The 16,986-nt window shown below is 51.7% G+C and overlaps 6 protein-coding genes across 6 annotated transcripts; 5 read left to right on the top strand and 1 right to left on the bottom strand.

Moving 5' to 3' along the window:
- Positions 1–385: 385 nt before the first annotated feature.
- On the top strand, positions 386–2,210 carry AYO21_03826 (hypothetical protein; the record flags this gene model as incomplete). The annotated part of the gene is made up of 2 exons (XM_022653799.1): positions 386–1,976; positions 2,026–2,210. 2 exons carry the CDS (start codon positions 386–388, stop codon positions 2,208–2,210), a joined length of 1,776 nt encoding a protein of 591 aa, XP_022513775.1.
- A 961-nt stretch (positions 2,211–3,171) lies between these two features.
- AYO21_03825 (vacuolar protein sorting-associated protein 1) lies at positions 3,172–5,880 on the top strand (the record flags this gene model as incomplete). Its single annotated transcript, XM_022653798.1, has 5 exons — positions 3,172–3,536; positions 3,602–3,671; positions 3,746–3,840; positions 3,903–5,660; positions 5,712–5,880. The coding sequence occupies 5 exons, from the start codon at positions 3,172–3,174 to the stop codon at positions 5,878–5,880; spliced, it is 2,457 nt and encodes an 818-aa protein (XP_022513774.1).
- Positions 5,881–6,739: 859 nt separating this feature from the next.
- Positions 6,740–7,873, top strand: AYO21_03824 (hypothetical protein; the record flags this gene model as incomplete). Its single annotated transcript, XM_022653797.1, has 1 exon — positions 6,740–7,873. The coding sequence occupies one exon, from the start codon at positions 6,740–6,742 to the stop codon at positions 7,871–7,873; it is 1,134 nt and encodes a 377-aa protein (XP_022513773.1).
- A 1,514-nt stretch (positions 7,874–9,387) lies between these two features.
- Positions 9,388–11,103, bottom strand: AYO21_03823 (hypothetical protein; the record flags this gene model as incomplete). Its single annotated transcript, XM_022653796.1, has 1 exon — positions 9,388–11,103. One exon carries the CDS (start codon positions 11,101–11,103, stop codon positions 9,388–9,390), a length of 1,716 nt encoding a protein of 571 aa, XP_022513772.1.
- Positions 11,104–13,084: 1,981 nt separating this feature from the next.
- On the top strand, positions 13,085–13,912 carry AYO21_03822 (hypothetical protein; the record flags this gene model as incomplete). The annotated part of the gene is made up of 1 exon (XM_022653795.1): positions 13,085–13,912. The coding sequence occupies one exon, from the start codon at positions 13,085–13,087 to the stop codon at positions 13,910–13,912; it is 828 nt and encodes a 275-aa protein (XP_022513771.1).
- A 1,002-nt stretch (positions 13,913–14,914) lies between these two features.
- On the top strand, positions 14,915–15,604 carry AYO21_03821 (hypothetical protein; the record flags this gene model as incomplete). The annotated part of the gene is made up of 1 exon (XM_022653794.1): positions 14,915–15,604. The coding sequence occupies one exon, from the start codon at positions 14,915–14,917 to the stop codon at positions 15,602–15,604; it is 690 nt and encodes a 229-aa protein (XP_022513770.1).
- Between the last annotated feature and the right edge of the window lie 1,382 nt (positions 15,605–16,986).

Raw genomic sequence — 16,986 nt, 5'->3', positions numbered from 1 at the left:
CCACGAGCTGGCAAACCAACCTTTAACCAACTATAACCTAATCACTACCGACGACCCATCCACCTCGACTCACCCCGTATACTCTTCCTTCACAGATTCTACTTCCCCCAACCCCAATACAACCACAATTGACGAAGCCTCCAATCCTACTGGAGACCCGCTTTCGACCAACGCAGAAACCCCCACGGCAAGCCAACCACCTATAGAGCAGGTACAGGCTTCTCAAGAGCTGGGGAGACGCAGGAGAAGGCGGTCATCGTTTGAAAGATCCGCTGAAGCCGATAACAACCAAGGAGGACCTGGTCAGACATCGGGAGAAACGTCTCAAGAGCCTCGATCCGGAGGCGAACATAGGCCGAAGCGCAGGCGAACCGAGAGATCCAATATGAGAGTCAGTGAAGACTCGGAACAAGTATTTTCCAATGGCCATTCCACAAGTTCCAACGGTTCTACTCCAAGGAAGCCCTTCCACTCCGGTCTGAACGGGCATGTGAACGGATCTAGCCCTTCATACGCAAATGGAACCTCCAAAAAACTGGCTCCCGTTAGGTCGGCCACATACCGAGGTCACAACAGGGAAGAGGTGGTCAGAATTCTGATCCAGGGCTTGCTAGATATGGGATATTCGGACGCTGCCAATGTCTTATCCAGTGAGAGTGGATATGAGCTCGAAAGCCCTTCAGTAGCTGCCTTCCGACAAGCTATCTTGGAAGGCATATGGTCCGAGGCAGAAGCCATACTATTAGGATCGCATCAGACCGACCGGGGTGGACCCCTTCTGGATGACGAACAATATGGCGATGGACTCGTCCTCGCGGAAGGCGCCGATAGAGGGCAGATGCTGTTCTGGATCCGGCAGCAGAAATTTCTCGAGCTACTCGATCGACGCGACCTGGGCATGGCTCTCATGGTTCTAAGACAAGAGCTGACACCCCTCGAACACGATATCCACCAATTACATGCCCTTTCAACATTACTTATGTGTCCGCCTGAAGATCTCAGAACCAAGGCGCACTGGTCGGGTACAGTGGACGAGTCAAGACAGATGCTGCTGCAGGATCTATCTCGGTCAATCGCACCCTCGGTCATGATTCGAGATCATAGGCTAGCGGAGCTCTTTGACCATATAAAGCAGAGCCAGATTAACCAATGTCTTTACCACAACACCGCGGAACCTCCATCGCTGTACTCGGACCATATCTGTGATCGTGAGGACTTCCCATCGCGGACGTTTCTCCAACTCGAGGATCACACCGGTGAGGTCTGGCATGTGCAATTCTCTCACGATGGTACGAAATTGGCTACGGCAAGCCAGGACCAAACCGTCAACATTTATGAAACAGTGACGTTCAAACGGCTTCACACCCTCACTCATCATTCGGCGGGGGTTACATACGTGTCTTGGAGCCCAGACGACACCAAAATCATCACTTGCTCGCAGGATTGCAAAGCCCGTGTCTACGATGTCGAAACAGGAAGACTCGAGGTGACCCTTGAGCATCAAAGCGTAGAACATAACTACGGCATCACCGCCGCTGCGTGGTGTCCCGACTCCCAAGGCTTTGTCACAGCAAGTCACGACCGCAACTCGCAGCTGTGTTATTGGAACCTCCGAGGCTCGAAGCGCGAGAAACCGGAGCACGTCTGGCCCAAGGGCTTCCGCGTGCAAGATGTGGCCATCACCGAGGATGGCAATTGGCTAGTTGCGCTCGACCTTCAGAATATTATCCGCGTCTTCGACATGCACACTTATCGAGAAGAGCCACCCATTAAGGTACTGAGCAGGACGACAAGCATTACTCTAAGTCGTGATGGCCGCACGGTTCTGGTCAACCTGGTCCTTGGTGAAGTCCATATGATTGACTTGGTCACGAGAGACACCATTCGCAAGTTCCGCGGACAGAAACAGGGCGAGTTTGTGATCCGGAGCTGCTTTGGGGGAGCCGCAGAGAATTTTGTGGTTAGTGGTTCTGAAGGTGAGTACTTTTGCCATCCGTGTTAAGGATTCACTGACTGAGGGATCAGATGGCTTGATCTACGTGTGGCACAAGGAGAACGAATCGCTAATCGAGAAGCTGCCTGGGCATGGTCGAGGTCAAAGTGGTAAGGAGTGCGTGACGACGGTGGACTGGAACCCCAGAGATGCCGGCATGTTTGCGTCTGGGGGGGATGACCGCAAAGTGCGAATGTCAGTTTCTAAAGCTCCCTGATTGGGCTGCCAGTGCTAACAGCATACAGATGGACAAATTTGCGTTCGCCTATTGAGGGCCTTCCGAGCAGTTTGAACAGGTCTCTTGCTCGCCACGACTCAGAACGCACTAGCGCCCTGAGGTCAACACTTTGATGCCCGGTATATCAAGTTTTTAAATGGAGTTGGCGGCATTTGACAGAAGACCACATGGACTATGTTTATGGTAACGAGGGACGACTTGCAGATATAGAGAGTTTGGATACAGCATTGCATTTGGGGGTGTCTGACAGTGTGGTTTGTGTTTGAACCAAAACAAGAGCAAGTCTCCGCCTGACAGGCACAGGCACAGGCTCGGGCATTGGGATGTTCATTTCCACCAGCAGCATCGATGCATCCCACAGAATGAAACTTGGATGCGTAGGTGGGTGTGAAAGGAGCATGATGGGATTCCGCCGTCAGCGGCATGTCTGATCGAAGTCTACTTAGATATAGCTACATCACCCTATCTTTACCAGGACCTAAAGCCTACTACCCTGCTCAATACTATGAAATGATAAAGGCACTTGTGAGCTTGTCAGGCATTGGGTGGAAGGAGTGAATGATGCGAGATGAGTGGTCCGGGACAATGTATACAAGTATGTCAGTCACGAGGCCCCAGGCAACCTGGCTTCCCTGCTCATATCTCAGATCTCCAGCACCGTGATGGAACCCTCTTGCGGTTATGCCCAGTCAGCGGCAATACGGGCGCAGTTCATGGTCATCTTCGAGAAAGTTCTTGTAGAGGGGGTTTCGTCTCGCATTTGCCGCCACACGGTGATAGAGATTGAATGGTGCCTAGCCATACCGCCACCACCCTGACAACGCTTGGTGCTGTTAGTTTCAGCCCTCCGGAAAACCTGTCGCGTCATACATACACAATAGCGAGGACACCACCCCTTCTGGAGGTCACCAAAGGTGTTGGATTGAAGGTTGCCTGCTGAATGTCGCCTGCGACGCGCAACCTTCCGTTTCTATTTGGCCGCCAAGAACAACCGAGTCGTCGGGCAGCTGCGAGCCCAGCAGGAGTTGCACCCACCGTGATTTCAGCCCCCAAAGACACAGACGCAGACGCAGGTGCAGGCGCAGGTGCATCACCACTGACGCTTTCGTCCCAAGATTTGGCCAACATCCACAACATCAATATCACTCCCCATCATACTCACTCTCGCCCTGCGCGCAGATCTCTCGACCTCGCTCTTCAAACTTCTGCCAGAACCAGCATCGAATCCACCCGCTCCGATTTACTTCAAGATCCTCTTCCGCTGACCTTTGGTCCAACCATGGCGGCAGCACCGGGGGGCTATTCGTGCGTTTCCCGCAGCAAATGTCAACAAATTCATGAAACCGTGGTCCTTCTGACAATTTCTACAGGATTAACGTGAACGACCCAACCCTCATTTCTCTGGTCAACAAACTACAAGATGTCTTCACAACTGTTGGGGTATGCCGTCCACCAATGCCCTGTTCCAAGTCGCCAGCTGTTCTGTCCACCCAATCTGACCGTCTTTCTCCCAGGTCCAAAATCCCATTGATCTACCTCAGATTGTCGTTGTGGGTTCGCAATCCAGCGGCAAAAGCTCAGTCCTCGAGAACATAGTGGGAAGAGACTTGTAAGCGCGTCCTCTTGACTTGATATTCCACCCTCCCAGATATCCACTGACTCTTACCCCAGTCTTCCTCGAGGGTCCGGAATCGTGACTCGTCGACCTCTCGTCCTACAATTGATCAACAGACCAGCCCCGGCCAAACTCCAAACTAATGGCGTCACCGAGGAGGACATGAAGAAGACTACCGACAGTCAAGCCAACGTGGACGAGTGGGGAGAGTTTCTCCATCTACCCGGTCAGAAGTTTCATGATTTTAACAAGATCCGGGATGAGATTGTCAAGGAGACAGAGGCAAAGGCAGGCCGAAATGTTGGCATTTCACCACAGCCCATCAACTTGCGGATATACTCGCCTAACGTACTCACTCTCACATTGGTCGACTTGCCTGGCCTGACAAAGGTGCCCGTGGGGGATCAACCAAGAGATATCGAGAAGCAGATCAAGGAGATGGTGCTCAAGCAAATACAAAAGCCCAACGCCATCATTTTAGCAGTCACGGCAGCAAACGTTGATTTGGCAAATTCGGACGGTCTCAAACTTGCTCGAGAAGTCGACCCTGAAGGTCAGAGAACGATCGGTGTTCTAACCAAGATTGATCTCATGGACTCTGGTACCGACGTGGTCGATATTCTTGCTGGTCGAATCATTCCACTGAGGCTGGGCTATGTCCCTGTCGTCAACCGCGGCCAACGCGACATTGAGAACAAGAAGCGGATAGACTTGGCCTTGAAAGCGGAAAAGGAGTTTTTTGAGAACCATCCATCTTACCGGAACAAGGCTTCATACTGTGGCACTCCGTATCTGGCCAGAAAGCTGAACCTCATCCTCATGATGCATATCAAGCAGACACTACCGGACATCAAGACCCGCATTGCGACATCGCTGCAGAAATACAGCCAGGAATTGGAGCAACTGGGTGCTGGCGACTTGCTTGGGAACAACAGCTCAAACATCATTCTCAACATCATTACCGAATTTGCTAACGAATACCGAACAGTTCTAGACGGAAACAGTGCCGAACTGTCAAGCAACGAACTTTCAGGAGGTGCGAGAATATCATTTGTTTATCACGAGCTGTACTCGAATGGGATAAAGGCGATCGATCCGTTCGACCAGGTCAAGGATATTGATATTCGAACTATTCTTTACAACTCGTCTGGATCATCCCCAGCTCTCTTTGTTGGCACCACTGCTTTTGAGCTCATTGTGAAGCAACAAATTCGACGGCTTGAGGAACCGTCTCTGAAATGTGTCTCCTTGGTGTATGACGAGCTGGTCCGTATCCTCAGTCAACTACTGCAGAAGCAATTATTCCGAAGATATCCTCAACTCAAAGAGAAATTCCACGGCGTCGTCATCTCCTTTTTCCGGAAATCCATGGAGCCAACAAACAAGTTAGTCAAAGACTTGGTTGCAATGGAAGCTTGCTACATCAACACCGGCCATCCCGACTTTCTCAACGGCCATCGTGCGATGGCCATCGTGAATGACAGACACAATGCCAACAAGCCGACACAAGTCGATCCCAAAACAGGCAAACCCCTGCCGCCACAGGTGCCACCTCGGGCAGCGTCACCCAGCTTGCCTACTGATGGCTCGGATCAAAACTCAGGTTTCTTTGGGTCATTCTTCGCCAGTAAGAATAAGAAGAAGATGGCAGCCATGGAACCACCTCCGGCCACGCTCAAAGCCAGTGGAACATTATCCGAGCGGGAGAATCAAGAAGTGGAGGTCATCAAGTTGTTGATCAACAGTTATTTTAATATCGTTCGGAGGACGATGATCGACATGGTGCCGAAAGCAATCATGCTTACGCTCGTCCAGTAAGTGCCACAGCATCTGTGCATTGCTTCCAACTACTAACCAATAACAAGGTTCACCAAAGACGAAATGCAACGTGAATTGCTTGAGCAACTCTATAGAGCGCAGGAACTCGACGACCTCCTCAAGGAGAGCGATTACACTATCAGACGACGCAAGGAGTGTCTACAAATGGTGGAAAGTCTAAGCAAAGCCAGCGAAATTGTCAGCCAAGTGCAATAGAGTGGCCAGTGACGGCAGGCAGCTCCCTCCCAGCATCCCAGTCTTCGAAACAACCCCCAACTCGAAGTCTGTCTCTCTGGTAGGTATGTGCTTGGAAACAAGGCCACCCGACAAGCTGTGAAAATGCCGGAAGAGAGGCTGCTGCAACGACATACGACGCAGACGCAATGGGAGCACGGGCGGCAACCTTTCTACTCGGTCTTTTCAACCGTATTACCATGCGGTCAGATTCAACAGCAATGATACCACAACCCCTTCGGACCTCATTTTGGAGCGATTTGGATTTGGCACAGAAGTTTAGATTAGAATGCGACATGAGGAACACTCTACGAGATTGACATCAGTGAAGGCACCAAGGTTGGGTGTTGTCGGCAGCAACAGATGAGACAGGTCGCCATTAATGGGAATGGATGGCAAGCGAGTAAGATTGGAGTCCATGTAGGGTCTCGCCAGCTGGGCGTTATAGGATACAGATGGACTGCCTATGGCGAGAATGACATTCATTGAGGTTTCAATTTCCATATGAACAGTTCGACTCGCGCCTCAGCCTTGAGCTCGACGCGTTGGGGATCTGCGTCATGGCTTGGCGAGGCAAGGCTGACTTTCTCGTACTTCCTTCACATCCATCCTTGACCTCGTGACATAGACAAAATATGAAGGTGGACAGCACTGAGAGTGTTGCCTCGACCAATTGGTTACTCATAACTCATTTTTCTGACAAAAATCGATTTCCCAATGCTAGATCGATGGTGGCCAAGTGCGTGATTGCGTCTTGTTCTTGAACCCAAGCCCTAATATCTCGGCCTACGGTCCGTGAGGACAGTAGACTGCTGTGACGGGACAACCTACGGCGGCGGCCATGACTGGACGGTACATTCCTCCCGCCCTACGCGCAAGAGGTGATCAGCAGGTTGGTGAGGCCAGCAACCGCGATAGAGACACTGGCTCCACGCTGCCGCCCTCTGGCCCGCGTGGAGGGTATTACAGTCGACCACTGACGAGCAGATCGGATGCTATTCTGGACGGCGACGACCTCTGCTCTCCAAAGGAGATTGACCGCCATTTTTGGCCGGTCCGGGAGTACGAGGATCCCGGGACCAGACAGAAGACGTTGCATGATTCGGCTGCCACGCCCGGGGTGGTGAGCTACGTGCTGCTGTTCAAGGACGCGAATCCGCGATGGGACGAGGATGGAATCATCTTTACGAAATCGAGTTTGGACTTGTTGCCTGCTGATCTTGCAGATAAGTCTAAGGAGAGACGTGCTGCTACTGCGGCTGGGACTTGCGGTGGAGATGACAAGCTTTCTTCGATTTCTCAGGACGACCGTCACGAGAGCGGTGGTGGGAATGAGACATCCGGACAAGAGCACGGAGAGGCTCAACAACAACAACAACAACAAGGCGATGTAGCAGCTCCATCTACCACCTCGCCCAAAGCCGAAAAACTACAACCACACCCAGCTCCCATTGCAGTCTTCAGTCAAGTCCGGCGCACTCAATTCGACTCCTCGCGCAGCTTCAAATTCGCAGGCTACTACCGCATCGTCCGTCTTACCTTCCTCCAGCCCCACTCGCCCGACCTGGTCCGCATGCTCGAGCAGAAGTGGAGCCTAAGAAATCCGCGCACGGGACAGGTGAGGCAGAGACAGAGAGACGCGGGCGCATGGCAGGAGTCGCTCAAGATGAAATGGGCGGTGGTCAAGTTTGAGAGGGACGAGGAGGCGATGAAAAGTCTGGGGGAATTGAAGATTGAGAGACTTGACGACGACGACGACCAGGATGAGGGCGGTGATGGGGAGGGATTGTCAGGTGGCGCGAATGGAAGACATGGTCGGAGGATGAGTGGCCGGAAGGGACAGAGGAAGGGCGTTAATGAGATGTTGCGGGAGTTGAGAATGGGTGAGGGTGAGGCGAACAAGGAGAAGGATGAGAGGGAGCAAGAAGAGAAAGGCACGCCTGACGATGGCGACAATGGCGGCGAAAAGGGGTAGAAGCACTGCCAGTGAGGTTCTCTATCACGTACGAGCCCCCCTAAGGTACTGACTGCTCTGTGGTTATGACGGCCAGTATGTGATGGAGTCGCCAGACAATCGAGAAGAGAAGAGAAGAGATGAGATGAGAAGAGAGCTCAATGGATCCCCGTCCTCGTCAGGACTTGGGAGTATCCGTTCTACAGAGTGGGAATGGAAATGGAGCAGGATTGAACCATGAACGGGCTCTACAAGAGAGACTATGTAGGCTGTCAAGGCTGTATCCCATCGAGTACCCGTCGTTTTTCTCGCCTGTGTCTTGTTCCTCACGACGTGTTACATATCGTGAACCTTGTAATTTTGTCCTCAGTACCTACACTACATGTACCCATCTACCGTATACCGTACACCACCATGTCCCAAGGCGCACGCCGTGCCCGTCACCATTCCAATTGACACCCTTCAACCCCTCTACGAGATACCTATGGCCCATTCAATTCCACTCTCCGTCTAAATCTCCCTCTCTTTCTCCTTCTCCTTCGTGGATGTACTTATATGTGCCCTAGTCTTGCGCCTCTCTAACTCTCACTCTCACTCTCCTACTCCCCCTCGTTCTCGCCCTTATCCTCTCTTCTCCTTTTCCCCTTCTCCTCCATCATCATCCTCATCATCCTCGTCCCCATAAAAGCTGTATGTACCTCCGCAAAAACCGAAAGCGGGCCCGGTCGGCATCGGCATCAGTGGGGCCCAGGAGCCGGGGGCTGAATTTCCCTCGACGTCATGTTCATTCAAAAAAGGAGTGCTTGTTATTCCCAATGGAGAGAAGGGATTCTTCGGAGGAGAGTGGAAACTGACAATACTGCTTGCTCTCAATGTCATTGGGTTCCGGCACGCTGGGGCAAAACCTTGGGATGCAGTGCACGGGCCACACAACTCACAAAGTTCCAGTACAAGAACTGGTGGTGCCTCCTGTAGCGTGACATCATTGACATGACCAGACGGTGGAATGACATGTTTCAGAGAAAGTCTCTTTCAGGTGTAAGCGGCGTGGCCACGCACAAGATCCAATGGACAGATTAGATAGCTATTCATTCAGTCTGCAGGATAGATGTAGAGCCTGTTCTGCCAGCTCTGCTGATAATGTAATACATACAACAATCCCCTGTTGCCCGGATGCAAGACACGCAAAAATTGTAAACAAGATAGTAAATGCCGGTGACTGTGTCCAAGTCCACCGTGGGGTATCAATGCAGTTGAAGTGAATGAAAGAAGAAAAACAGTTTCCCTTCCCAACCGTTGTATGCAAAAGTCCGTTCGACACCCAGTCGTTTCCTGATCGTAAACCATGAGCTCGGGCTGCTTCCATATTTTCGTCGTTGAAGCAGCCCCTGTGTAAAAGATTCCGTGAAATTGCGCCGTCAATATGTCCTCTGTCATGTTTGCTTTCCTTTCCACTGATTAGCTCTCACGTGTGCTGGAACAACTAGTTCTCATATCTCATCTCTTCCCTTTGGCCTCAACACTGATGGCTCTGCTCAGACCTTGAAAATACGCTTTGCGACAGGGAGGTTTGCCTCGTATTCAGCAACTTCGTTCCTGAGCGCCAGGCGATGAGCTTGCGGAAACCGATCAATGTAGGATTGCGGGATGCTCTGCTGCGTCATGTCCTCGACCCAGCCCCATTTTTTGAAGGTAGTGTACATTTTGCTGAGTTTGTTGACATCCACATTTCCAAACAGTTGAAACTGGGCTTTGCCGACATTCAAGACCTTGAACTTGGGATTGTCCTCGCCGAGCTTCTCGAGGTTGTACTCCACAAACAGCGCAAGGCCGATGAAGCACCGTGCCTTTTGACACTTGTACAAGTCGGAGCTCATAGCCAACAGCTTGCAGAGCCTAACCTCTTCTGGATGAAGGCCGGTGCGATCGCCAATGTCCTGAAGCTCCCGGATGTCCTTCAGTTCCTCTGCCGTGAAATCGCAACGGGGCAGATCAATCTCCGGCCCATTCTCAGGCAGAATCGCGTCGTTGAATGCCTCATAGTTATTCTTGTCTTCGGAGCGTCTGTTGAGAGTGTCTTTGACGTTCCGGCAGAGTGATTCGCTTGGACCCCTCGGTTTGTCTGAATTACGGTTTCTGGTGTTCTTCGACTTGCTGTCCGCGCTTCGCTGGGTTTTGGGTTTGCTGTCCGAGACAACTTTGTGCTTCTTGACCGTCTTGGTGGTGTCGGGCTCCTCTGAGGTCACATCTGTCACGGTCTTATCCGTCACAGTCCGAGTGCTGTCACTGCGTGGCTCTTGATCTTCCTCAGTGTATCTGCGTTTCACTCCTCTGGTCCTGCTGAGCGGCTCGTCCGCCAATAGAGCGGCGGCTTCTGCGAGATCAGCCAATTTTTTCTGCGAGGGAGCAACTGCAGCAGGGCGCTTAGGTGGTTGCTGGTTGTTCTTGACAGGCTTGACGGGCTTGACGGCCTTTGGTTTTGAGACAGGTTTGCTTGACATAGAAGGAGCCCTGGAGGCACGTGGAAGAGATGATTCCTCCGGAATCCACTCTAGAATAGAAGGTTTGCCGTTGAAAAGATGGTTTCTGATGTCCATCAGAACTGAGTCCATATCGTCAAACGGGTATTGTGTCAGGAGGCCCGCGAACGCCAGTCGCTTGATGCCATGCCACGGCCCTGGCGAGCACGACGTGGCATCACAAACAGTATTGACTCCAAGACCGGGCTCAAACCAGTCAATACGGTATTTGAGGAAGCGCTCCACTCTTCTGGCGAGCTCATCTCCACGAACCAAGCGACGCTGCCTCGGCAACATCCGGTCATCCAGCGAGTAGAGCTCAGAAGCACGGAACTTGATGGGGCCCTTTGCAGCCGCCCGAAGAATGAGATCGTAGTCGCGACTCATCAAGTTTATCACGTCAGGACAATCAGAGTCTGAGTATGCGCTAGGGTCAGTGGTCGACGGCGCGATCGAAACAGGTTCTGAATCAAAGAGACCCTGCACGGGGAACGACGAGGATTGGGAGGAGCTTCGTGACAAGGTGGGAGTTGGTGGGAGGACCTCTGACTGATCAACCACCAACACCGGGTCGTCGTCCTTGTTTTCGCCGGAAACATTGGCGCTGAACTCGTGTTCTGGTGGATCGGGAGGAGTGATCAAAGGGTTCTGGTTGAGCGCGGTCATATTGATCTTGAGTGTAGAAGGTAGGCTAGGTGCCTCACTTGAGGATAGAAGAGACTCAGAAGCCATCTTTGTCTGCTCTGATGGAAGCGAGTCGAGGAGAAGAATACCGGGCTCTATATCCCCGCGCATATGCGATGTCCGGTCCACCTCTTGCTGATCAACAGATTGTGGTCGGGAAACAAGAGGACTGAGGGGAGGAGGAGGGATCGATATATGATGCTGCGCCGTCGCGAGATTGAAGGTCCTCGTGGTGGGGTCCCTCGTCGTTGTAGAGAGCAGCGGTTCCACGATTGGGAGTATTTTGAGTTTGCGGTTCCAATGGGTCGATTGCTTGCGCTCTGAATGAGTCAACTGGCAGAAGGGTAGGATGTCTTGAGGGTCGGTTGGTAGTTCTCAAGGCGGGAAAATATTGTGCTGATAAATGGCGAAAGTAAAGATACTTGTAGTCAAACAGATATCCCTGTAGGCAGCGACCAACTCATCGAAAGTAAAGATACTTGTAGTCAAACAGATATCCCTGTAGGCAGCGACCAACTCAATGGAGCGATCAATGACAGAGAATCAGTATTGTGAGTAGAATAGTTGTTTGTGACTATTGAATAGATCAATGGAGACGTTCAATGGGAAAGAACAATTGGGAAAGAACAATGGGTGACAGTAGAATGGGATGAATAGTAGGTGCGGCAGTGAGTGAAGGCGGAGGCGGAGGCGGCGCGGCAGGCAGAAAACATGGTACTGTAGAGTAAGCCGTGGACTGGGCCATTGGGGGATGAATCAGAATATGCGTCATTCTCAGGTGGTACTACGGGAGGCGAAAAGCAGTGAAGGTCAGGCAAACAGATTTGAACAATCAAGTGTTTGGTTCAACACCGAGATCTTGTGATTTGGTGAGCATGGCCCTGCGAGTGGTGGCGGAATGGCGGGATCAGGCGGTGGTTTACTTCTTAGTCAAAAGCAGAAGCGGCTGTCAGGCAGTCATAAGTTTCGGATAAGAGGGGGCAGCGCATAAAAATGCATCAGGAGCCGCGCCCGAACCCAAGACAAGGTTCCAGGCAGAGAAGGAAGACAATGGTTCGCATTGGAAGTGACAAGAAAGGAAGAACCAGCAGTCAGGTGGGCAGTAGGTGTGGCAGTGGAAAGAGGAGGAAAAAGGAAGAGAGAATAAACGCAGAACCATACGTGTGTGGCGGACAGAGGCAGAAGTTTCTTCCTTGGCACGGCGGCGACGGAGCCAGACGGTGTTAGCGGTGGCAGTGAGTCAGAAGACGACTAAGCCCAGGGCTGTTATTGGCTGGATCTCGATCGAAGCCAGTGGGTTGTAGAGGCCCAATCCGCTAGTCCCAGTGTGTCATATCTGGCTCGTGACCTGGGACTCGCGGCGCGCGGCTTCTTCCGGAACAACTCTATATCCGATTGTCCGGCCTCTCCGTATAAACAAGTCACATCCCCCTCAGGTTTCCATCTTGAGGGAGGAGGACAGTTTGATGGGGGTCTGTGTTCATTTCTAACCATTCTGAAGCCAATTATTGATTTTGTTTGGCATGACGCCACCCACAATGACTTGAACTTACCTAGTGGATACGGTTGAGGCTAGGCAAATTCCGACCGCCTATTTACCATCGTACCCAATATATGGAACCAATATACACTTCAGGCCCTCCACCAGATCATCTGCCATCCAAAGGACGTTCAGCCCACGTGGTTTCTTGGCAACTTTGCGTCTTCGCTCGTCATCCTTCGTTACCCTCGCTTACATAACCGACTGGAGATTCGTACCAGACGGTGTATTATTCCTCCTCTCTAACGTCCTGTACCGTGGGAGATACGGAATTCCTTGACCGAAGCGGTAATTTGTTCCAATCGAGAGACCCCATATTTCACCCCTCCTCCGCATATTTGCTGGATTGTACATTTCTATATAAATCGATATAAGCCGGAGCCATAGCTAGGAAAGTCGACGTAAGTTTCGCTGAATTTATTGATTGTACTAATTTCAGGACCGTATTCCCTCACCCTGGTCAGTTCTGCTACCAAACATTCAATTACCATGGCTTCTCCTCCCATTCATTACCTGTTGCCAATTTTTCCTGGATTCCAACTCCTCGATCTCGCTGGTCCGCTGGATATCTTGAATTTACTTTCCACTCAACTTGATTCCGAAAAGCATCCTCTATCGTTAACTTTTATCGCTGAGACGCTCGACCCGGTACCGGTTAAGCCTATTCCCCCCAAATCAGCCAACTGGACATTCGACCTTCCAAACGCTTTTCCGAAGACAAACGGCAGAGTCAACCTCACGTTCAACGAGTATCTACAACCAGACACCACATACGCAGATTTTCTGGAAGCCCTCAGCTCTGGCAAACAAGGTTCCCACGTCGACGTTCTTTTCATTCCTGGAGGGGTTGGTACACGGCTGAGCCGCGTCCATCCAGACGGCAGCAAGTCACCTAACGTCCAGAGCCTGCTCGATTTTGTGCCAAAGGTGGTTCCTCACATAACCACCGCCATATTGACAGTCTGTACCGGATCTGATGCACTTGCACAGACTGGACTGCTCAATGCACGGCGTGCAACTACCAACATGTCTCGTTGGGCAGAGGTAACAGCCCGAAATCCAAATGTTTCGTGGGTGAACTTTGCTCGATGGGTCCGGAGCCTGCCGTCTGAAGTGCAAGGCAAGAACAACGCCCCAATCGAGATCTGGACTTCGGCCGGGATAAGTGCAGGGATGGATCTAACATTAGCATTTGTCGCGCAATACTATGGTGGTCAAGACGTGGCGAGAGGCCTGGCCAAGGCTTTGGAGTATGACTGGCGCGAAACTGCAGAAGGCGAGAAAGATCCGTTGTATGAGAAGTACTACGCTGTTTGAATCTTCGATCAACGGTCGACGAGTGACAGCAGAGGGAGGATCGCTAGTCGTGGGATTCTCAGCATTGCAGCCACTCGGGAAAAGCAAAGTCGTCATTTTTAACAGCCAGAGGGGGCCACAGCGCTCTGGCGCAGCTGTTTACTTCCCGCTTCATTCATACAGACGAAACATAAATATCATGGGGTCGAAACGGCTGCATACACCATCAGAGATCCTGTTATCTTTTCATGACAAAATTACTGACACTATACCCCACCAGATGGTCCCTTGGAAGGGATGATCGCCTTGGTGAACTGTGGCCGTCAATCTTTACTGGTTGAACCAACAGGCACCACACCTTGAAACGCGAATCTGTCAGTTCCAGAGGAATCTTTCTTGACTATTGTCCGAAGCCTGCCACACTGCTGGTTGTCTGCTCCACTTGAGCACGACGTCCCGAGAATCACCCTCGAGGAATTTACTCAGCCCATTCAAAGCTGGGATCAAGTTGGGTTGCTGGTTCTTCTCACCGCTCTTCTTGTCTGTTGATCTCGCTCAAAATGGGGTCGCTCTAACTATCAGCGTCCTCTGGAACAATGACAAGACAACCTGAACGAGCATAGCAAGCGTATCTGACTTTGCCAGCCTCACGGGAACCAGAAGGAGGAGAACATTGATTTGCCATGCCATTCCGGATTTTGTCACGCCTTGACCTAGCTTGATGGCTTTTCAATCACTTGCTCAATCACCAGCAACATATTGACCTCTTCACATCTGTACTTCTACCTCTGTGCATTCCGCGGTTCTTTGGATGCGTTCTCAGATGAAAAGGTGATACAACCTTCCTATTACTTGTCTTTGTCGACTGTGCGGCGTTCCTGCTTCGGATTTGGTGGAGTCTTCAACCCTCTGCCTTGATATTGTACAGAGTTCATTCGAGATTACCCGAATCGAGTTGCTCAATACCGACGTTATGTGATTGCTATCGATGGTGGCCTTCCCTTTGTTCACAATTCAGCGATAATGTGTTTCTCTTGCAGCCGTCGCCAGTGTGATTTGGAAGATTGGGCCTTGGTGGACCGGGAGCCTCCACATAATACAATCAGCATTTATCCCGAAGAAAGTGGACGGCTGCAGGGCGCCTACGTCAATGGGGTGGAACAGGAATATCCTCAGGAGAGACACGGGGGATATGGAGACCAGAGCCAGTGGTCACCTCTTACGAGTCCTGGTGCCCTGAACAGGAAACGAAGACGCCATGTGCAATTCAGGGCCGGGTGCGCATTAGTAACAAAAAAGCCTGTCGACCTCACTCGACGACGGAATCATCAGAACATGCGCCATATTCGCAATACGAAAGGAGATGCCCTGGAAATCCCCAGGGATAACGGAAAGAAGACAATCCGGGAAGAGGACGGCTGGGAGACCAAAGTGCCCCTTTTCCCTCGAGACGATCCCTTGTACTTTATAGCTTACAGCAACAACGGCACCACCTTCGATTGCAACACCTTCGACGATGAGGGCAGCAACAAGAACAACAATGTTACCGACCCGGCCCTTTTCGCCAGGACGAACTATGAAATTGACGACGAAGACGAGAGCATGTGGCAGCGGAGTGGGGCTGGACCTCCCCCGTTTACCACTACTTCTATATCTAGTGATCTTTCCTTGGATGAGGATCTCAGCATCAGACTGGGGGTGGGTGCGCGGTGAGACGGGCCATGAGGAATCCGCAATACTTTATAGGAGACCATCTCTTGGAGTCCTGAAGAGTGCCCTATCATTTCCCAGAAATACGCCCTGTAAGACGATGAGAACGAGGAAACCCCCATGGTGCCCCTTATTCTCAATCCAAGATAGACACTTTGTGACTTTGGCCGGCCGCCACTCCACTGGGATCACACGATTGCCTCAGATCGTGGTGGCCATGTTGAGCAGCGGTCTTTGAAGGGAGAGTGTCGTGGCTTTGGGTTGAGATGGGAGGCTTCCGTTATCATTGGGTCACTAGATGGATGTGCTTGAAGGAGCCTTGAGGCTCGAGAATTGAGGCTTGAAGAGTCCGGAGGTGCCCGTCTCGCCGTCTCGCGTTGTCGCAGTTCTGGTGCCGTCACAATCGTCACCCCTCTTTACATATTATGACGTCGTAAGAAATCGACAGAATGCAGACAAGCTTGTGGCGGGCATCGCGTGTTGACTTTCCCCAATTGGCCCAGCCCCTGCAGGTAGCACAGGCGGCCGGTGATGCTGGTTGGGTGGTGCTGGGGGCGCCAAAACCAAGGAAGTGACCGCGACCCCGCAGTGACACAATAACGAAGCAGCATCGAGAGAAGCCTCCTGTATTGGTAGTTACAGAGCAGCTGAGAAAGGTTGCACGTAATACCTCCCTCGAGCTAGATCTGAGATAAATACAGTTGCCTAGTCCTCCGATTTTTCCTCCCAGACCTCACCTGCATTCGCTCTACATCTCACCGTCGACCGTGACCTCGAACCCGCACATCTCATTATCGTCTGTTATCTGTTCACCTGTTCATTCCACCTTTCTCGGGAATCCCTATCGAACCCCGCGTAGTAGTTACATCTCAGTCACACCCTACAAAATGATCCAAAACATCCTCTTACAGCTCTTCCTGGCTGCCCTAGCCTTCGCAGCGCCCATTACGGACGGTGGTGACGGGACCCTACACGCAATGAACAAGGACATGATCGGCTACGGCACCGGCGGTGGTATTGTCGGTCTGATCGTTCTGGTTCTTGACGTCTTGGTGTTTAGTACGTCTGCTCTCCCCTGTTCCCTCTTCCCTCCTTATTTCCTCGGTTTCATTGCTTGTTGCGTATGCCCCCCACGAGCTCTCGGATTGGATTACATGACGACACAAGCATGAACACACAAGTACAATAGCTAACCATGGCGCGTGGCGAATAAACAGTCGAGGTCCTCAAATCCAACCGCCCACCGAGCCACAAACTCCTCTGGTGTCTGATCGTCTTCCTCTTCCCCATCCTCGGCATGCTCATCTACTTCCTCTTCTCGAACCGCGAGGCCCACAAGACCGGCGGAGCTACGAGCCCTTGCCATAGAAATAGAGTGAGCGGCC

The sequence above is a fragment of the Fonsecaea monophora genome (assembly GCF_001642475.1).
Source record: "Fonsecaea monophora strain CBS 269.37 chromosome Unknown Scaff20, whole genome shotgun sequence".
NCBI classification, from domain to species: Eukaryota; Fungi; Ascomycota; class Eurotiomycetes; order Chaetothyriales; family Herpotrichiellaceae; genus Fonsecaea; species Fonsecaea monophora.
This window is presented reverse-complemented; position numbering and strand designations above follow the sequence as displayed.